This window comes from Trichosurus vulpecula, chromosome 6 (assembly GCF_011100635.1).
Source record: "Trichosurus vulpecula isolate mTriVul1 chromosome 6, mTriVul1.pri, whole genome shotgun sequence".
NCBI classification, from domain to species: Eukaryota; Metazoa; Chordata; class Mammalia; order Diprotodontia; family Phalangeridae; genus Trichosurus; species Trichosurus vulpecula.
This window is the reverse complement of record NC_050578.1, coordinates 274573910-274595279: the sequence shown is the minus strand read 5'-3', so window position 1 is coordinate 274595279 and position 21370 is coordinate 274573910. Positions and strand designations below refer to the sequence as shown.

General features: G+C 56.5%; 1 protein-coding gene across 1 annotated transcript; it reads left to right on the top strand.

The window, feature by feature from the left end:
- Positions 1-2207: 2207 nt before the first annotated feature.
- PYGM (glycogen phosphorylase, muscle associated) lies at positions 2208-20655 on the top strand. The gene is made up of 20 exons (XM_036762831.1): positions 2208-2906; positions 4034-4135; positions 4395-4473; positions 4624-4727; positions 4980-5111; positions 9069-9180; positions 9505-9587; positions 10050-10193; positions 10591-10683; positions 10950-11096; positions 11183-11346; positions 11552-11666; positions 13038-13139; positions 13387-13534; positions 15716-15774; positions 15966-16107; positions 18377-18584; positions 19467-19601; positions 19926-19992; positions 20188-20655. Exons 1-20 carry the CDS (start codon positions 2664-2666, stop codon positions 20335-20337), a joined length of 2529 nt encoding a protein of 842 aa, XP_036618726.1. The 5' UTR covers positions 2208-2663; the 3' UTR covers positions 20338-20655.
- Positions 20656-21370: the final 715 nt, after the last annotated feature.

Sequence of the window (21370 nt, the reverse complement as noted above, 5' to 3'; positions counted from 1 at the left end):
CCCCTCTTCAGGAGAAAGAGTTGGAACCTTTGTAGTATCCAAAAGGACTTGGATCCATGGGAGGCTGGTTGGCTTTTGCCTGGCCACGGAGCCACAGGTTTCAGGTAGTTAAACCTTAATCTGTGGCCGCTTGCTGACGTCATTTAAAGTTTGGTCAAAAAGCTCAGACAAGGCAGCGTTGCTTTCTAGAAGTCTCAGGTTTAGTACAGTGTTTTCATTTTAGAGATGGAAATACTGAGGCCAGCCTAAGGGATTAGGCTCCTTGGATCCTGGATTAAGAACCACATGTCCCATGGCCTGAAGGCTTCCCTCCTTCCAGTCTCTTCCATATGGCTGCCAGGTTTGAGTGTGGCATTGCCCTGCTTGAAGGTGGTGAGGGGTCCCTGTTGCCTGGAAGATAGGCTACGGCTCCCCCAGCCTGGCCATGGTGCATTCTGCATTCCCAACACATTAGGCTGCTAGCTAGCTAGACATGTCATTTTCTGCCATATGTTTGTGAGCATGCAGGCCCTCCGCTGTCCCCCAGAGGGGACATCGAGCCAGAGCATCAGGGTGGGGTGCCCCGGGAGGAAGGCCTTGAATGGGAGACACAGAGGAGGTTTGATTCAGTGCTGACAGCACACCAATACCTAAAGGTGGAGGAGGCCTGAGGGGTTGGTTTCTTCGGTCCTTTCATTTTACGTATGAGAAAACCGAGGCCTGGCCTCATTCTTGCCATCCAGCATTCCCATTCCTGAGGCTTTTTCTTCCTTGGAACTGCAGAACTTGAACTTTAGGGCCAGAAGGGCCTCGGGGTCCTCTGGTCCCTCAAGCTCCAGCTCCCAAGGAAGGAGGCAGAAGCCCTGACTTTTTGGCCTCATTTAATCACCACCTCTCCTGCAGGCCTTCACCCATCTCAGCCTCCACTTTGAATTGGCCAAATGCACTCAACATACAAACTGTTTCAGAGCCCAAAGGGCAACATGAAGAGGAGTGGGAGTGCCAGGGGCTGCCTCCCAGCCCGGAGAGGAGGCCCCTGCCTGCTTGGCCATAATGGGGCATGGAGGGGCTCAGGGAGGCCAGTAGCTGGAAAGGTCACAGGCTTCAGGACCCGTGGCCAGGGGAGTCCAAGGGTCTGTGGGGGAGGCTGTCAAAGCAAATGACTGGGTGCCCCAGATTGAGGCCTGCAGTGGGTCTCGGGGGGATTGAGGCCTGGGTAGGCAGGACTACATTTCCCAGGGATCACTGCTGTTGGATGAGGTGAGGGGAGGCTTGCTGGGGACAGCTGGCTGGGGCCCAGGACCTGTAATCTGACCTCTCTTCTCTGAAGGTCACTGTATTTAAGGCCTTCTTGAAGGACAGCGACAGAGGCTGCTAGAAAGGGATTGGGTTTGGTGGGGGAAGGGGTAGGGGGCTCTCTTTTCAAAACATGTTTTTGGTCAGGTCGATGGACTCTCGCCCTGAGACTCCTGCCCAGCCCTCTTCCCCCCAGCCTCCAGAACATGCAGCCTTTCAGAAACACGTGCCCCTGAAAAACAGCAGACTCTTGTATTCCTAGAACCAGGTGCCCTGTTCCCTCTGCCACTCTGGGCTTGGTGGAGCTCTGCCCCAGACTCATCTGGTTCCTTATGACTGGTTTAGGCCTTTCCTCACTGAAAGCCTTAATTTTCTTTTCTGAAAAATGGGAACAATAATCCCCGAAGCACCTGCTTCAGGGCTGTTGGGAAAAATGATGAAAGTGGAGCATCCTCATGGCATGAGTTCCCCCTTTGAGGGAGGATCAGGCAGAGGAGTGAGGAGAGGACTCAGTTTAAATCCTGCCTCTGATAAAGGGTGACCCTGGGCAGGTCACTTGACTCAATGAGCCTTAGTTTCCTCATCTGTAAAATGGAGATAAAGTCCCTGAAGGAATTCTTCAGGGCGTCCAGGTCTCGGTTCCGGGTCTATAACTCCAAGGTATTTCCTTGACAGTTCTGAACCACGAACAGAATTCCAAAGGAAATCTACCATCATGACCCCAGGCAGCTTGCCCCCTTCCCAGTTCCCTCTCCACCCCCGTCAGTTGGTTCAGCAGGAGGAGAGCCCTTGACACCGGCCAGAGGGACACTGGTCCCTCTGGCTAGGAAGCGCTGGTCAAAAAACCACAGACTTATCTGGTTCCTTCCCTAGAGGAATCAGGTTCCTCCTCCCTTCAATTTCTTTGTTCACAGCCGCTCCACTTCCCTGGTAAGGAGATAGGGAGCAGAGAGACCCTGCCCCCCCACCTTCCTTCCCCAAGTTTGGGGGCAGGGGAGGAAAGGGACTGAGTGTTCGAGGCCTGGAGGAAGTGGGTCACGTAGGCTAAGGGTTGGTAATGGGCTTGGACAGCTAGGCCCTGCCTGGGTGGAGCTGGCAGCCGCTCTCCATGCTCATCCCCAAAATAACTCTTGGAAGGAGGTCCCAGCACCCACACATTATGCATTCATGAGGGGTGGGGAAGCTTCATGAGCAGGCCATGCATAATGCATCAGGCCAGGCCTTAAAACCTGGGTCTGGTGGGGGCCGCCCTCCACTCCCTGGGTTGGAGGCTCTGGGCAGATTCCACCTGTCCCTGGAAGACGTGCCAGCCCTGTGCCAGGAGCCTGCAAGACTTCTCTGTGCCTGCCCCGGGCCCTTCCAGCCTTTGCCAAGCTCACTGCGTAGCCATGTCTCGGCCCCTGTCTGACCATGAGAAACGCAAACAGATCAGCGTGCGCGGCCTTGCTGGTGTGGAGAATGTGTCCGAGCTGAAGAAGAACTTCAACCGGCATCTGCACTTCACCCTGGTCAAGGACCGAAATGTAGCCACGCCCCGAGACTATTACTTTGCCCTGGCGCACACTGTGCGGGACCACCTGGTGGGCCGCTGGATACGTACCCAGCAGCATTACTACGAGAAGGACCCCAAGGTGACTGGGGACCCCGAGGCCAGGCTGGGGGCCCCGAAATGCTGCTGGGGACCCTGGGGCCAGGCTGGGGGTGCGGGGTATGAGCCCCAAAATGCTGCTGGGGACCCCAGGGGCCAGGCTGGGAAGATAAGGGGTGAAGGGGGGGGGACATGTAAGCTCCAAAATGGGCAAGAGCAGAGGCTTGGGGAAGCCCGTTTCCAGACTGTCAGAGAACTCACGCAGAGTGGGACACTGAGGTAGATTCGGAGTGCCTGCTCCCTCCTTTTACAGTAGGAACACCGGCTCCAGCCTTGGGAGACACATGCCCAAGGTCATACAATTGGGGCTTCTCTCTGGTCGAACCAGAAGGCCTCGAAGGCCTCCCCCAGCTGTGGACTGCTGTGCCCTCTGGGTCTATTGCATTAATCCTCCAGGAGCCTTAGTTTCCCTTCTGTGAAACGAGGGGGTTGGACCAGATGGCCTCGAAGGCTGTGTCTAGCTCCAGTGTTCCATGGCTCTGTTGGCCCACTGGGGCTCAGGGTGGGACGGGGTGGCATGATGGCACAGGCCTGGGGCAGGAGGGGAGCGAGACCCAGACTATGAGGCCCAGGGAGTCTAACATGGCAGAGACTACAGAAGGGACCCAGGGCCCGGCGTCAGGCGGGGCAGCTGCCTCCGATTTGGCCCCGAGCCAGAGGGACACATGGCAGAGTCTGTGTCTTGGGAAGCAGCTGCCTCCCCCCAGGGGTGCCAGGATCAGGTAGCAGGGGTCACTGGCAAAGGTCAGAAACATAACACTCCTCAGGCCGGGGGAGGATTGTAAGGAGGAGGAGGAGAAGGAGAAGGAGGAGGAGGAGGGATGGGGAGTCAGAGGAGAAGCTTCCTCTGGGTGGGAGCTTTAAGGGGCAGGAGCAGGTGGGGAGCCCGGGTCTGATGCGCAGGGGAGCAGAGCTGCTGTTAAGGGAGAAAGGAGGGAGCCAGAGCCTGGGAGGGGAGGGGCCTGGAAATGGAAGGGGCACATCTGGACGTGGGCTCCCTGCCAAGGAAAGCCAAGCCTGCCTCTGCTCACCTGGGGAAGGGGAAAGCCTGACAGGCATAGTGTGGATGGAGGGTCCTAGTGGACACCAGCCTGCCTCCCCTGTCCCCAGCGCATCTACTACCTCTCCTTGGAGTTCTATATGGGCCGAACTCTGCAGAACACGATGGTGAACCTGGCCCTGGAGAATGCCTGTGACGAGGCCACGTACCAGGTGTCCTGGGGGGCTGGGGAAGCGGGACTGGGGGTGACAGGTGGCTGAGGAGGCATCTTGAGGGGACTGAGGGGATGCCCTGGGGGCTGAGGGGACAGGGAGGGGACAGGGAACAGAGGGGACAGCCAGAGGGCTGAGGGATGCCTGGGTCTGATGCCTGGGATGCTCTCAGGGCTGAGGGGGCTGAGGAGGTTGCCTTTGACCATCCCCATCCTCATTTCTTCCTCCGCCTCTGTTTCCCCATGTCTGTCTCCTCCAGCTGGGCTTGGACATGGAAGAGCTGGAGGAGATTGAAGAAGATGCGGGCCTGGGGAATGGGGGCCTGGGACGCCTGGCTGGTGAGTTAGCAGCAGGGCACGAACGGGGTCAGGAAAGGAGATGGGGGGTGGTGAGCCTGGAGCTGGGGTGGGGGACTCGGGGTCAGGGCAGCAGCCGGCTGGGCTCTTCCCTGTCCCGAGCTCCCCCCCAAGGCTATGGTTCTCTTGCAGCCTGCTTCCTGGACTCCATGGCCACCCTGGGCCTGGCTGCCTACGGCTATGGGATTCGGTATGAGTTTGGCATTTTCAACCAGAAGATCAGCGGGGGCTGGCAGGTGAGGGGCCCTTCCCACGTGGACTCCTGAGTCCAGGGCTAACAAACGTCACCTCTTCTGACTGGGTCTCCCCCCACCCCATCTGGGCCACCCTCTTTCCCTCCCACCCCTCCCAAGCCCTCCAGCTTTGGCAGGAAAAGCTCAGCCCTTGGGCCAAAGGAGATGTCTCCCGGAAGGGGCTGAGGGCCAGAATCCATCACCCTCCTCTGACCCATTTCTTGGGGGCTCTCTCCCACCCCATTTCTGGCCCAGATGGAGGAGGCGGATGACTGGCTTCGCTACGGCAATCCTTGGGAGAAGGCCCGGCCCGAGTTCATGCTGCCTGTCCATTTCTACGGCCGCGTGGAGCACACCCACCAGGGTGCCAAGTGGGTGGATACCCAGGTAAGCCCTAAGGGCTAGAAATCAGGGCGAGAACAGACTGGCACTGCCTGGGACATCCAGGGCTGCAGACTATCCGAAACGTAGACATGAAAGAGAGCGGCTCAAAGACCACCCTGCTCACCTAGCCCAGGCCTTTTTTAAAATGATGAAGCCCCCAGATTTATGAGAAGTCATCGACCTAATCATCATTTTAGTAATAACTTTTTAAAGTGTAATTTTTTTCCTCGTTAACAAAAATATCTCCCCCCGTCCCAACTGGAAAAAAAAAAGGAAATGTGGTCACAATACACACAATGAAGCAAAACAAATCCCCACTTTGGCCACAGCCAACGCGCAGCAAGGGCCATCCTCTTGATGGGGGCTTGTCATTCAAGCAACCTGAGTTTTAAGCCTTTCAAACTGCTCTTTATTTGACCAAGGATGCCTTCTGCAGCTTGAAGACTTCCAGTGACAGGGAACTCACTGCCTTTCAAGGCAATCTGTCCCCTTGGGGACAGCTCACGCTGTTTTTTTAAAGCCAATCTTTTGTTCCTGTATCACCTTTCACTTCCCAGCATAGTCCTTTGCCCTTCCTCTTCCGGACAGTTGAGATTGGTCTGATTCATGCTGGCCTCAAAGTCAGGAAGAGTCTAGTTCAGATTCCTCTTCTGAAAGTAGCTGTGTGACCTTCCCCCTTCGTGCCTCAGTTTCTCCTTCTGTAGAATGAAAGGGTTGGACGTGATGGCCTCGAAGGCCCCTTCCAGCTCCGAATCTATGATGCTGTGATGAGGTTTTTCCTTCTATCACACACTCCTTCCTGGGACGTTCACCCCTCCGCCGCTCCTCACCTTGCAGTGGGTAGGAATGCGTGCAAAGCCAGAGGTCCAAGCCCTCCCAGAGTGGCTGAGTCGGGGGTGGGGGGGGAGAGAACGAGGCCCTCCGTGTGCTGACCAGTCCGTATTTCTGAAAAGGCTTTGCCTCGCTGGCAGCTGCCAAGCAGCATCTTAATAGCTGGGCATTCGGAATTGGTTCTCAGGGAAGGCCGTTGTTGAGCTCAGCCATCAACAAGGCCTGGCTTCTGGTTGGTGGGGATGGTGCATGGTCTATTAGGTATTAATGGGTTGTTAGGAATCCCTGTTTGCCCACGGTGAGGCCCGGGTGTCCTAAACAGGCTGCCTATTAGGTATTGACGATTCCATCCTTCCTTATTAACTGCCGGCTGTAACTGCTGGTTAGCGCCTGTCTGCGGCCCATTCATCATGGGGCTTAGAGAATTGATCATAACTAGCTGCAGTCAGTCACTGAAGGCTTCGCTAGCCTCCTGTGGGCACCAGGTCCTGAGCAGGGAGACATCGGGGGGCAGGAGAAAGAATAGGGATCTTGGGTCAGAGAATCTGGTCTCGTGCTTAATTGTGTGACCCTGGGCAAGTCCCCTCCCTCCCCAGGGCCTCAGGCTCCTCATGTGTCCAGTAAGATTGGGATGACCTCTGAGGCCCTTCGAGCTCTGGCTTTTTGGTTCTGGGTACAGTTCTTGGTCTCCCTGTCTGCACCTTTGGCATTCCCAGAGGGAGGCTTTTTGGCCCCAAGCTGTGACCTTCAACTACCAGGCACCATCACAGCTGAGGGACGTGGAGGAAGGGACCTTGGAGGCTGTGTCACCCGGGCAGTCTACGCACTTCATAAAAAACCATTTTGACCACGGTCTTCTGCTAGGATTGGTTGCCCTTGTAACCCTCTCTTATTCTATGCTTTTAAAAATAATCCCAAGAAGGGGTCTGCTTGGCTTTACTGGACGGTCCAGGCCCCGCCTCCACCGGACCCACACACAAAGGGGAGAATCCCCTGGACTGGACCACACGCTCACCACGAGCTAAAGCCCTGTGTGAGCCTCTGTGGTCCTCCCGGCCAAATAACGGCATGCTTCTGGGCTCACGTGCCCACTGAAACCTTGTTTGTTAGGAGGAGTCCCAGGGTGTACGGCACTCAGCCCCGGGAGGGAGGGGTCATTATTATTGTGCACATGAGGAAGCGAAGACCAAGAGACGTCCAATGATTTGTCCAGGGTCAGTGACAAGTATTTGTTAAGTGCCTACTGTGTGCCAGCTAAGCACTGGGGATGCCAAGAAAGGCACAAGACAGTCCCTGTCCTCAAGAAGCTCCCCATCTAAGGGAGATGACAACATGTAAACAAATAGATTCACATAAGGGATAGAGGGGGTGACCCCAAAGCCAGTAAAGCTAAAAATGGGCTATGACTTTGGGGATAACCCCATAAAGTGTTTACATGGGAGGTGCCTCAGAGAGCAGGAACTAGCCAGATTGGGGGGAGGGCATGTGTCGGGAAAGGAAGATTGCACAAGGTAGTGTTAGCCAAGCCTTGTCCGACGCAGGCACGGAGGCCAGGTCTGGCTGACCCCCAGCCCCTGAGTGGAGAGATCATGGAATGTGAGAGCCAGGAAAGACCATCTAACTGTCCCATTGTATAGATGGGAAAACCAAGACCCAGAGACCTTTTTTTTTTTTAACTTGACCCATGATTCTGTTTGTGGGGAAGTCACAGTGAGGGAGATCAGCCCTTGCTCTTAGAGACTGAGAGACTTGGAAACTCCAGGGGACCTAAGAGGTGAAGTGACTGGCCCAAGGTCACAGAGTACGAGTGGAGTAGGACTTGAACCCAGGATTGCTAGCTCTCAGGTCCCTTTGTAGCCCCTCTGCCAGTCTAGGGAGAAAGAGTCCCGGCTTTGGAGGTGGGGGCCCAGCTTCCAGCCCCAGTGAGGTCACGTTCTACCTGGGAGACCATGTGGGGCTCGCTCTGTTCTGAATGTTCTGATGATGTGGAGGCGGGGCTGGCCTGGTCAGGACAGGAACTGGGGTATCCTTGTGCCAACTCAGCACGCCTGCTATGTGCTTCCTTTCATTGAGAGGGCACTACTCCTGGTCATTCCATACTGACTGCCCTCTGCCCCACTCCCCGGCTGATCAGCCCCGGGGCATTCTGGGGAGGGCTCCTGCCTGTTACTTCTAGGATCTATCAGGGGCTAATTAGCGGCCCACATTGAAGCTTGTTTCTTGGCCTCTCGGCCTCCAGAGATGCTCATGACCAGCATAATTGGCTATTGAACGCCCATGGACGGGGATTGTTAATAGCTTCTGTATCAGGAGAGAGAGGGACTGAACCTATGACTTCCTTGGTCTAGAGAATTCCCTGATGAGGAAGCTCCCTCCACCAATTCAGGTCTGCACCCTCTCTGCCAACTTACAGGCTTTGTGAGTTGTCTGTTGCCTCTCAGGGGAGGTTAAGTGACTTGCTCGGGGTCACCCAGCCACGAGGCATCAGAGGTAGGATTAGAACCCAGCTCCTACTGGATCCAAAGCTAGCTGCCTACTCTGTATTACTGAATTAGCAACATCACAGCCTCTGATCTCATCAGTGCGCGTACTTCTTTGGCCTCTGCAGAGCTCAGGGTGCTCTGGGGGTGGGGGGCAGGGGGAGCTATGGGGTGTGGGGGCTCGAATCCTTAAGTTTCAGAAGGAAGTTTGCCAGGGGTCCCGCAGTGAGGGGAACACTTAAAACGCCTGATGTTGTCATCGGCATTTTATAGGTGGGCCAACAGAGGCCCTGAGATGGGAAGGGACTCAGAACCTAATGTGTCAGAGCTGGGGGGAACCTTATAACCTAGAACATGGGATGTACAAGCTGAGATGAAGCTTAGAAGCTAGAACATGAAAAACATGAATGTCAGAAGAGGGAGGGACCTTAGAATTTTAGAACATGGAATGTCAGAGGTGGGAGGAAACTGAGAACATGGAACGTCAGAGAAAGGAAGATTGTTTCAAGATTCAAGATTGTTTAAAGCCCCATTTTTCAGATGAAGGAAATGAGCCAGGTAGGAAGTGTGTTCTATATTAGACACAGTGAATTAGTGACAGAGTCAGGACCAGGACTCCTGGGTCCTGAACACGTTCTCATGCCTCTAGGTGGTCCTGGCCATGCCCTACGACACCCCCGTGCCTGGCTATCGTAACAACACCGTGAACACCATGCGCTTGTGGTCTGCCAAAGCCCCCAACGACTTCAACCTCAAAGACTGTGAGTTCTCCCACGGGCCCCCTTCTCCTTGTCTTCTTCCTCCCCTGAGGCCTGCCGAGCTAGGCAGCCCTCCCCACCCACCCGATTTCCTAAGGGCCACCAAGTGTGGTACCTCATAGAGCTGGGAAACGGGGCCAGGGCACAGGAGAGGTGGCCTAACCATCTCTGTCGCCGGGTCGGTCTCGTGCCTGTATGACACAGACCCCCCACAAGTGTGGTCACAAGAACAGCTTCAGGAAGTTGGGATTTGGGGGGATCTGGAGAAAGGACAGGGTTCCTGTTGTCAGACACAGGCCATTTCCATCTCCTCCATGCTTTCTGTAGTCAACGTCGGTGGATACATCCAGGCTGTGTTAGACAGGAATCTGGCCGAGAACATCTCCCGGGTCCTGTATCCCAATGACAATGTGAGTACTGCCATCTCCGGGGAGCACCAGTCCCACCATGTCCTGCAGCCAATCCCAGAGCTGGGGATGGTGGTGACAGGAAATGGGTAGAAGGAAAAGAGGAGGAGGAACCCAGCTCATAGTGTGGGTGAGCAAAGTTCTGGGGCCAGAGCACCTGGAGACTAAGCAGGAAGAGGGCGCTGGGTCTCTGGGTCCCCGAGGGACGGGAAAACTTAGTTACAGAAAGGCTCGGCTTGAGAAGGGGAGAGGGTGCTGGTGCCCCTCAGTCTTGCTTAGGAGAGCAGCCCCAGCATGCTGCCACATCCTTCCTTTCTTCCCCAGCGATTCTCCTAATGCCTGAACCCCCTTCATCCCTGGCTCCACTGACCCTTCCCCTCTCCCCCCCACACCACTGACCTTTCCCATCTCCCTCCCACCCCCCTCCATCTCTGGTCCCACTGACCTTCCCCCCTCTTCCCCCAGTTCTTTGAAGGGAAGGAACTTCGGCTAAAGCAGGAGTACTTTGTGGTAGCAGCTACCCTTCAGGACATCATCCGCCGCTTCAAATCGTCCAAGTTTGGCTCCCGGGACCCCGTGCGCACCAGCTTCGATGCCTTCCCAGACAAGGTGGAGCCCCCACCCCACATTTGGACCCAGCCCAAGGGACTCTACCAGCTTGGGTTGGAGAAAGTCCGGGGGTGGGCAGGGAGTAGAGGGTCTCTGCCAGGGGGCCAGGGGAGGATGTGCCTCTTCTCCCGTGTCTGTGATCCCCCAGGTCTGGATTTCTCCTCTCTGGCCCTATCAGGGCACACTCAGCCTCCTACGTGGAGATTTTCTGGCCTCCCTCACTTGTATGAACACATTGGTGTGCCTGCCTAATAGAAGGAAATCTCCTTCAGGACAGGGATCGTTTCATTTCTGAGCAGCCCAGCACTTGCACACATGTGGTGCCTACTAAGTGCTGAGTTGAGTGGGTAGCGAGGGAGCTCGGGGCCAACTGCCTGCCCCTTGGTGTTTGGTCCAGGTGGCTATCCAGCTGAATGACACCCACCCGTCCTTGGCCATCCCCGAGCTGATGCGGATTCTGGTGGACCTGGAGAAACTGGACTGGGACAAGGTAACATGGCTGATGGGGGGACATGGGACCCTCCCCCAAGGCCCTCGAGGGCCCCACTGCCCAACGGTTAGTGTCGTGCCCCCCAATTGCCTTCTGCTTCCCTAGCCGTGGATAGATGTGCTCAGGGCCAAGGAGGATGCTCCATCCATAGCTGGAAAGTGAGTGTCGTCACATGGGTGGTGGCAGTCAGGACACACCAGGCCCCTTTCAATGCCCTTGCCGCTGGCCCTGGCCCTGGGTGCTGTGCTCTCCTCTGCCCTCCCCAGGCCTGGGATGTGACTGTGAGGACCTGCGCCTACACCAACCACACCGTGCTGCCCGAGGCCCTGGAGCGCTGGCCCGTCCACCTGATGGAGACTCTGTTGCCCCGGCACCTGCAGATCATCTACGAAATCAACCAGAGGTTTCTCAATGTGGGTGCTGGAGGTGGGGAGATAGGGGAGGGCCCGTCTGGGGGCTCACAGTGCCCGCTGGGCTGAGTCCCGATGTCCCTTGGCAGCGGGTGGCGGCGGCGTACCCAGGGGACATGGACCGGCTGCGGCGCATGTCACTGGTGGAGGAAGGTGGCGTGAAGAGGATTAATATGGCCCATCTGTGCATCGCTGGCTCCCACGCGGTCAACGGGGTAGCCCGGATCCACTCCGAGATCCTCAAGAAAACCATGTGAGCCCGTCCTGCCCCTCTGGCTCCCAACCCCCAAAGGGCCCCACACCCAGCACAGGCACCATTGCTCCTGTGTGCCCTGCAAGGCCTCCGCACGCGTGCCCAGGCCTGGCTCTGCTACGCGCTCGGCCCGTGACCTCTGAGGAGCTCCGCTCCTTCTAGGGCCAGCCCGCCCTTTCCTTTATCTCCTCTCTGGCCTCCGCAGCTTCAAGGATTTCTATGAATTGGAACCCCACAAGTTCCAGAACAAGACCAATGGGATCACACCCAGGCGCTGGCTGGTGCTCTGCAACCCGGGTCTGGCAGAGGTCATTGCAGAGGTGAGGGGGCAGCCACAGGGGTGACGGTGTGGATGAGGGGACCCAGGCCTCCTGCCCAGAGAGAGAGTGTAGCTGTCACAGGAGACAGTAACCCACAGGCACCGGCCAGGCAGAGCTGGGAGGGGTCTTAGAACAAGGGATGGCAGAGCTGGGAGGGGCCTTAGAACAAGGGATGGCAGAGCTGGGAGGGGCCTTAGAACATGGAATGTTAGGGATGAGAGGGGCCTTAGAATAGGGGATGACAGAGTTGGGAGGGGCCTTAGAACAGGGAATGTTAGGGATGAGAGGGGCCTTAGAATAGGGGATGACAGAGTTGGGAGGGGCCTTAGAACAAGGGATGGCAGAGCTGGGAGGGGCCTTAGAACAGGGAATGTCAGAGCTTAGAGGGGCCTTAGAACATGGAATGTTAGGGATGAGAGGGGCCTTAGAATAGGGGATGACAGAGTTGGGAGGGGCCTTAGAACAAGGGATGACAGAGTTGGGAGGGGCCTTAGAACAAGGGATGGCAGAGCTGGGAGGGGCCTTAGAACAAGGGATGGCAGAGCTGGGAGGGGCCTTAGAACAAGGGATGGCAGAGCTGGGAGGGGCCTTAGAACAGGGAATGTCAGAGCTTAGAGGGGCCTTAGAATAGGGGATGACAGAGCTGGGAGGGGCCTTAGAACAGTAGGTGGCAGAGCTGGGAGGGGCCTTAGAACAAGGGATGGCAGAGCTGGGAGGGGCCTTAGAACAAGGGATGGCAGAGCTGGGAGGGGCCTTAGAACAGGGAATGTCAGAGCTTAGAGGGGCCTTAGAATAGGGGATGACAGAGCTGGGAGGGGCCTTAGAACAAGGGATGGCAGAGCTGGGAGGGGCCTTAAAACAGGGAATGTCAGAGCTTAGAGGGGCCTTAGAATAGGGGATGACAGAGTTGGGAGGGGCCTTAGAACAGTAGGTGGCAGAGCTGGGGCATCTTTAGAGTCCAGTTCAAGCCTCTTTTTTCACAAGTAAGGCCCAGAGGGGCTGTGATTTCCCCAAGGCCACGCAGTGCAGGCTGCAAGTCTTGCGGGGCTCATTAGGAGGGTGTCCACGGTGTGGTCTAGGCTGGGGGTGGGGGGTTAGGGAAGCGCTCCCTGGGGCTCCACACTGAGGAGGAGGAGGGTGTGCACACCCAGAGAAGCTCAGTCTGCCCTCCCTAACTACCCCAGAGTTAAGGCTGTCTGGGTTTCTTCTCCGATGGGATAATGTTGCACACACTCCTCCGTGCCTTGGAGAGACTGGAAGCTCCTGGAGGGCAGATGTTGCTCCTCCTGTCTTTGCCGCCCCACGCCCACCCAGCGCACAGTAGGTGCTTCATAATAGCCTGTTGATTGACAATGTGGTGCCCCCACACAGAGGATTGGGGAGGACTACATCTCCGACCTGGACCAGCTTCGGAAGCTGCTGTCCTACGTGGATGACGAGGCCTTCATCCGAGACGTGGCCAAGGTCAAGCAGGTGAGCCACGGGGGCACCGGGAGGAGGGGATTCCTGGGGGATGGGGAAGAACGGGATGTCCAAACGGCCAGCGACACGGCCCTGCCCTCAAAGCTTACAGGGAATATTATATCACCCAAGGCAGGGTCCAGTGAGGGCACAGGAGAGACGGGCCATAGGGATGCAGGCTAGATGGGGAGGGGCAATCCTGGAAGGCTTCCCTGGGGAGGAGCCCCTGAGCCCCCCGTCCCTCCATCTCCCCGGACAGGAAAACAAGCTGAAGTTCGCCGCGTACCTGGAGCGAGAGTACCACGTGCACATCAACCCCAGCTCGCTGTTCGACGTCCAGGTGAAACGGATCCACGAGTACAAGCGCCAGCTGCTGAACTGCCTCCACGTCATCACCCTGTACAACCGTGAGCGGCCCTTCCCCTCCCCGCTCTGGGGCGCCCTCCCTCTCTCCCTCCCTCCCACCCCTTCCTTCCTCCCCTGCCTCCAGGTGCCCAGGGGGAGAAGCAGCAAAGACCTGGGCAGATGTGACCCCCCCCCCCAGGGACTGTCCGTCAGTTAGTCAGTCAACAAACATCTGAGCTGGTTGCCGGCCAGAGATGCAAAGCCCACATCAGCAGCCCCTGCCCTCAGAAGCAGGCGTAGGAATATCTCCAAACTTAAATATGAGGGTGTTTTTGAGGGGAGGCGTGAAGAGCCGAGGGCGGAGGCGCCGAGCTTTAAAGGGATGAGGGATGCTGAGAGGCTACCCGGCCCGGCTCTGGGGACTGGCCAGGGTGAGGGATGGGCACGTGTGGCCGGACCGGAGCCTGTGTGAAGGGGAATTAGATGGATGTAAAATGTACGTAATATATGTTATATGTAACACAACACACACACACAAATACATACACGCATAGTCACATGTACATAGACATACACGCACATACATGCACACATATTCACTCACACACATACACTCTCACACACGTATATCCATAAAATAAGTCTGGAAAGGTGTATTGGCACCGGACCGTGGAGGATTTTAAGGGCCAAGCTGGGGTACTTTGTATGAGAGCCGCCGACGTGCCCACTTCACAGAGATCACGGGGAGGAGCAGAGGGTGGGACTCCTGCCCAGATCCTCCTTCTGATCCCACACTTAGCCCTCAGGCCACTATACACAAAACCTTCCCAAATGATAGCCATAGTTGACGTTTATATGGTTTCAAGGGCTGGCCTTTTTGGAGTGAGGAAGAGCCGATTGACGCTTACTAACTGTGATATAAGCAGGAGATTTTACCCCTTCAAGACTCAGTTTCCTTTTCTGGAGAATAGGAGATAATAACGCAGGCATTGGGACTCCCCCTCAGATCCGTTGTGAAAACCCCTAATGGGCTGACTGGTGTTAGTGGCTGTTGATAAAGATGAGAATGAAGTCCCCCGGGGAAGCCCCCACTGAGGGAGCGCCAGGACTGACTGGACATGGCTGCGCAACCCCATTTAGACTGGGTCATAGGGCTTGGAGAGAAGGCTTGGGGCAGGTGAAATAGTCTGGGGCAGTGAGCAGCAATATTGGTACTTGCAGTCTGAATCCCTGGGTTCAAGTGCTGGCTAGGCTTCTCTGAGCCTCAGTTTATCATCTCAAAAATGGGTATTGTGACATTTGCGTGACTGAACTCACTGAAGTATTGAGGGGGAAAAGCCTAGACAGAAGCTATTAAGTGGGAGCCACCTCCCTTGGGCTCAGTGGGGAAAGGCCAAATGAGGCAGAGTGTGGGGGAGGCTGCAACCCCAGCAGTAGGCCCTTGGGCCATGGTGGAGGAAAGGGTGGAGAGCCTACTGAGGGCTTCACTGGCCTCCAGCTGATCCTCAGAGGCCATGGGGGCCAAAGAAGAAAGGGCACGGCAGGGTCAGGCAGACACCTAGAGTTCCCACTGTGGGGAGCATCATTAATGGAGAGGTGACTCATGATCCACAAGGGGGGAGTCCCAGGGCTCCCTCTAGCCATGCGCCCCAGGGACACAAACTGCTCCACGTCCCCTGGGAGGAGCCATCTGGTCCTCCCAGCGTCCCAGGAGTGATCGAGGGAGGGAGGCCAAGAAGGCCAGAAGGCCCATGTTGTCAGTAGGCCTTGGCGGAAGGAGCAGAGGTGAGGGAGGGGTCCAGGCTGCACCTGGTAGAGGAGATGACTCCATGTTCCCACCAACCTCAGGGCTGGGAGATTCTCCTGGGAAACTAACAAGCCCGAGTTGGCATTGGGTAATTGCCGTTGAGGGTCTTCTCATTCAACCCTCACAACCCATGGGTGTAGGTGCTGCTTGAGCCCCCTGTTACAAAGGGAGAAACTGAGGCACAGGGAAGCGCCCACATCTGTGCAGCAAAGTCAGGACCGATGGACATTTTTTTGACTCCGAGACTTGATGGCTTTCCATTGTGTCTCTGAGTTCCTATATGGGCTGACTAGAGCAGGAGGAAGGAACAGGGGTGAGGTTCAGGAGGCGACCCTCTCCTCTCTTTGGGCCGCTCAGTGCTCGAAGTCAGGGGCAGCTGTCTCAGGGGCTACCTGGGAGAATCTGATCCCGGCTCTTCCCTGTTCTTTCTCCCTAGGTATTAAGAAGGAGCCCAACAGGTTCTTTGTTCCCCGGACGGTGATGATTGGGGGGAAGGTGAGCCCCTCACTCTGGAGGTGGAGGGGCCGGTTCCTTTGACCCTCAGAGGGTTGGCACTGCTGTGGAGGGCAACTTTGGGGCCCATGGGGACAAAGCTGATGGGAGCCTCTAACTCCCCTGGGGTCCGGGAAGGGGGTAATGATGGGGCAGGACACCATGGGCTCTGACCCCAAGGTCTCCTCCCCCAGGCAGCCCCCGGTTATCACATGGCAAAAATGATCATCAAGCTCATCACATCCATCGGTGACGTTGTCAACAACGATCCCGTTGTTGGGGACCGGCTCAAAGTTATCTTTCTAGAGAATTACCGAGTTTCGTTGGCCGAGAAAGGTCTGTGCCGGGGAAGGGGCGAGGGGGTGCTTTCTGTCCAGGTCTGCAGCCACATGAGGGTAGACCTCAGGACGGGGGGTCAGGAGGCCCTCCTCAGACGCGTCCTAGCCACGGGGCCCAAGATTTAGAATGGCTCACGCTCCCCATCACCCAGGCAGCTTCCTCTCCTGTCTTGCTTTCCCCACACATCTCACCCATGGTTGAGTCTTGTTTCTACTTTCAAAACAACTTTCAAATATATGCGTGTCCATGGGGCAGCTAGGTGGCGCGGTGAGTAGAGCACTGGCCCTGGAGTCAGGAGGACCTGAGTTCCAATCCGGCCTCAGACACTTGACGCATGTACTAGCTGTGTGACCTTGGGCAAGTCACTTAACCCCAATTGCCCTGCCAAAAAAAAAAAGCAAAAAAAATATATATATATGCGTGTCCTTCCATACATATGCAGTCCCCACCCTGATACAGGCCTCGATCTCTCGCCTGGACTTTTGCAGTAAGCTGCTGCTGGGTCTCTCTGCCTCCAGTCTCTCCCCACTTGTGTCCGTCCTCCACCAAGGTGACTTACCTAAAGGGTAACCTCCCTAATTAAACTCCACTGGCTCCCAGCTACCCTGAGGATCAAACCCCAACTCCTCTGGCTTTTAAAGCCCTTCACAACCCGGCTCCTTCTATCCTTCCTACTCATCCAGTCTTCTCACACGTTCTCCTCTTGGCCCCTTCCCCACTCTCCAACGCAGATTCACTGGCCATGTGGATTCCCTAGACCATAACACTTCATTTCCTCCTTGGGGATTTCCCCAGGCCTGGAATGCTCCAGACTTAGCTCACACTCCCCCTTCTGAGAGCTGTGCTCCATCCGTTCTGTGCGTAGCTTGGATGTGTGTGCGTGTGTGTGTGTGCGTGTGTGTGTGCGCGTGTGTGTACGCGTGTGCGCGTGTGTGTGTGTGTGTACGCGTGTGCGTGTGCATGTGTGTGCGTGTGCGTGTGTGTGTGCGTGTGTGTGTGTAATTATTTGCGTGTTCTCTGCCCCATTAGACTGAGTTTCTTGAGGACAGGGACTTCTTTTGCCTTTCTTTGTTTCCTTAGCACAGGGCCTGGCGCACAGTAGGGGCTTAATCAATGCTTGTAGACTGATCTCAGTCTTTCTAATGCCTGAACATATACATGTGTATGTATTTATGTATGTGTATAAATGTATGTATGTGTATGAATGTGTGTATATATGTAAGTATATGTGTATAAATGTGCATGCATGTATACGACTGGTCCAGCCCTTGCCTGAAGACCTCCGCTGTGACTCAGGGCTCACCTCCTCCCAGAGCAGCCCCTTCCCCTCTGGAACGGCTCTGAGGGTGTGGAAGGTTTTCCAATATCTGCATCCATCGGTGTCTGTGTTAAATTCACCCCCTGCTCCTGATTCTGCCCTTTGGGGCCAAGCAGAGCTGGAGGGACCTGAGAGATCATTGGGTCCAACCCCCTCATTTCCCAAATGAAGAAACCGGAGCTCGGAGACCTCCCATTACTTACCCAAGGTCACACAGCCAGAATTCCAGTGCAGGGGGCCCCTGGCTTCGAATCTGGGGCTCTTGTGACTCCCTCCTCTGAAGGCTAGCCCCAGATCCTTGCAGGGGTGCTCGTGTCTGTGCCCCCCATCTTCTGCTCTCCAGGCTAACCACCCCGGTTCCTTCAGCTGGGCCTCAAGGCCTTTCCCCATCCTGGCAGCCTGCTGTGCTCGCTGTCCTCCTTATCCACCTTTCATAGACTGTGGTCCCTAGAACTGAACTCCATACTCCAGAGAGGGCCTGACTATGGCAGAGGGCAGGGAGACCATCTCTTTTTCGAACACTGGCCCCATTTCAGGCAGCGCAAGATCATATTACTGTCTTTGAATGCCCTTTCCCACTGCTGAGTGAGCTTGCCATCCACTAAGACCTTCTGATCTTTTCTAGCACCAGCACTTTCTATCTGCACCTCCCCCATCATATACTTGGGAAGCTTGTGCCCAAGGACAAATTCTATTGAATTCCTGTCAGATTTAAGCCAGTGCTCCGGCCTGTCAGGATCTTGATTGTCACCCAGTAGGTTAGCAGCCCTTCCCGGCTTTGTGTCATTGGTTATCCAAGGCATTGATAGACTTAGGGACTGGCTCTGTAGAGGGACCTTCCAGGTGAGGAAAGTCCCCCTACTAGTGCAGTACAGCACCTCCCCAAGGCCCTCCGGTCAGGGAGCTGACATCCTGTGACTGTCTCCTCTCCTCTCCTCCGCCCCTCAGTGATCCCAGCTTCAGACCTCTCGGAGCAGATCTCTACAGCAGGCACCGAGGCATCGGGCACTGGCAACATGAAGTTCATGCTGAATGGAGCCCTGACCATCGGCACCATGGATGGGGCTAATGTGGAGATGGCCGAGGAGGCTGGCGAGGAGAATTTCTTCATTTTCGGAATGAGGGTGGAGGACGTGGACCGGCTCGACCAGAGGGGGTATGGTGCTCCAGAGTTAGCTGGGGAGGTCCTGTCCAGAAGAAGGTGACAGAGATCTGGAACCAAATAGCAGCAGGGCCTTGAATGCCAGGATTAGGAGTTGGGACTCGAATCAGCGTTAGGGAGCCATCGCTGGAAAGCATTGACGAGGTGGGGCCTGGGTATGGGGACCATTTCATTAGCACTCTGAACAGGATGGATTGGAGTAGGTAGAGAATGGAGGCAAGGGGGCTGGGTGAGAGGTGACCTGAACTGGTGGAGGGGAGAGAGAATTGGCCAGACTTGGTAACTGATTGCACATGGGGGAGGGGGAGTTAGGGAGAGGGAAGAAATACAGATAACCCCAAAGTGGAGCTGGGTAACTGGGAGAAGGCTAGTGCCCTCGACAGAAATGGGGAAGCAGGATCGTAAGTTTGAGGGGCCAGCAGGCTGCGTGGCTGCAAGGGTGGCCCTGGAACTCTGGAGAGAGATGGGCCAGGACTGAGAAGGCAGAGGCTGGCCAAGGGAGAGAGTGTGGAGAGAGAAGCTGCCCATGGCTTGGATTGGGGAGGGGGCACAGGGGCCTAAGATGCATGGCCCTGGATGAAAGGGATCTGATTGGAGGAGCCTGAGAAGCTGAGGTAGGGAAGCTAGGACGAGGAAATGAAATGGGTTCATAACCCTCTACCTGTCCTGGGCCACTGAACTAGAAATGCCAAGAAATCTCAGAGCCAGGCCCTGCCCTCAGGGAGCTCCCACTGTTGGCATACAGCCAAAGGAGGGAAGGGAGAAGGCCACCAAAGTGAGCCAGAAGAGTCAGGCAGAAGCGGATGACGTTGTGCGATCTGGGGGATCAAGGAGAGTGGAGAAGGGGAGGCTGAGCAGGTGGACCCTCCCCAACAGGTACAATGCCCAGGAATACTATGACCGCATCCCTGAGCTCCGGCAGGTCATCGAACAGCTTAGCAGCGGCTTCTTCTCTCCCAAACAGCCTGACCTGTTCAAGGACATTGTCAACATGCTCATGCACCACGACCGGTCAGCAGGGCCTGCACATGGCCATAGATGGGGGGTGGGGAGCAGCGGTGTGCATGTGTGGGTGAGATCACCAGGGTCCCTGTTGGCCACTCCTGGGAAATGAGGGGTGAGAGGGGGAAGGACAATGGGCCAGGTCTGAGTCCTGGACAAAACAATCACCTGCTGTTTGTTACTGGAGATATGCTCCCCTTAGTGCCTCAGTTTCTCCAACCACAAATTAAAAGGGACTGAAAAAATCTATCATTGATGAAGTTTCTTCCTCTTCTCTCCTCCACCCCAACTCTACATTTCCTGTCCCAATCTTGCCTTCCTTTCCCTCCCCAGTTTTAAGGTCTTTGCTGACTACGAAGCTTATATCCAGTGCCAGGAGAAAGTCAGCGACTTATACAAGGTGAGGCAAGGACCTCTGGACTCCTGGGTTCCTGTGCCGGGAGTGGGGGGTGGGTGTGGAGGGAGAACACCCCTTGGGGCTCCTGCCCCAGGCTTCCAACCTCTGCAATTGAATTGGGAGGCCTGAGTACCTGGGTTCCCGCCCTCAGTGGCCTGGATGCTGGGGTTCTAGAGTTGGGCTCTTTGGCTTTCCTAGAACCCTCGGGAATGGACTCGGATGGTAATCAAGAATATTGCCACATCGGGGAAGTTCTCCAGTGACCGAACGATTGCACAGTATGCCCGGGAAATCTGGGGTGTGGAGCCCTCCCGTCAGCGCCTGGCTGCCCCGGATGAAGTGGTCTGAGCAGTGGCCCCCACCACACGTGCTCACCCAGATCTCTTGCCCTGGCCCGCAAAGTGCCTGGAACCTCTGCTTCCCTAAGTCCCTGGACTCTGATGATTTGATCTGGTGGCATCATTCAGGGTTACTGACACTCCACACCCATGTCCCCACTCCACTTGATTGAACCCCAGGTTCTCCTCCCTAGAGGCCTCCCCGATGTTATTTGTTGGGGGAGGGGTCTGTGCCTAGACCCCTCCAGCCCTAGGGAGGGGCTCAGCCCAGAGCTCTTCCCCACCTTCTTGGGTAAAAACTTCACCAATTAAAAGTGTCACCAAAGGCCGACCGGGTCTGAGTGCTTTTGTTACTATCCCGGAGTGTGTGTGGGCTGGGCCTGGGGGTGGGGTGGGAGCCTTGGGGGAGGGGGTATTTTTAGCTCCTGGGTGGAGGGAGAGCGGCAGCAGGGTGACGCCCCACCTCAGAGCCTAGCAGGTGCTCCCTACTTGAGCTCAGCTGGGAGGCCCAGGGCCAACCCCTCCCTGATCTGGCTTTCAGTCGCACGTCCCTGCTCCCCATCTCTCGGCCTCTAGCTGCTTGGGCCCCAGCACTGTGCCCATACTAGGTCCTGATCCAGGCTCTTGGGTTTGGGGAAGGAGGGGGACCGGCCTTGCCTCCGCCCCCTCCCCTGGGACTGGCTCTCCTTCCCGGCCTATTTCCTCTCAGTTTGGGGCGGAGCTGCACCGGGGCTGGACGGAAGGGGGAATCGCACTTCTCGCCCCGGTCCCCACCCCCCACCAGCCTTAGGTCTCCCAGTCCAAACCTCCGCAACCCCGGGGGCCGGGGCTGAGGGGCATGTCCAGCCCAGGCACCGCCTCCTGGAGAGCCAATAGGAGGAAGCCCGGCCCCCCTAAGCCCACTCGTGGGTTGGGGCGGGTCCTGGGGCAGGGGAGCCCCGGGAGCTGTTCTGAGCTCTCAGAGCCGGAGCGGGCAGCTTTTCTGGGCGCGCCCTCCGGGACTGGGGAGGAAGGAGGAGACGCGGTGGGGAAAGGGAGGTTTG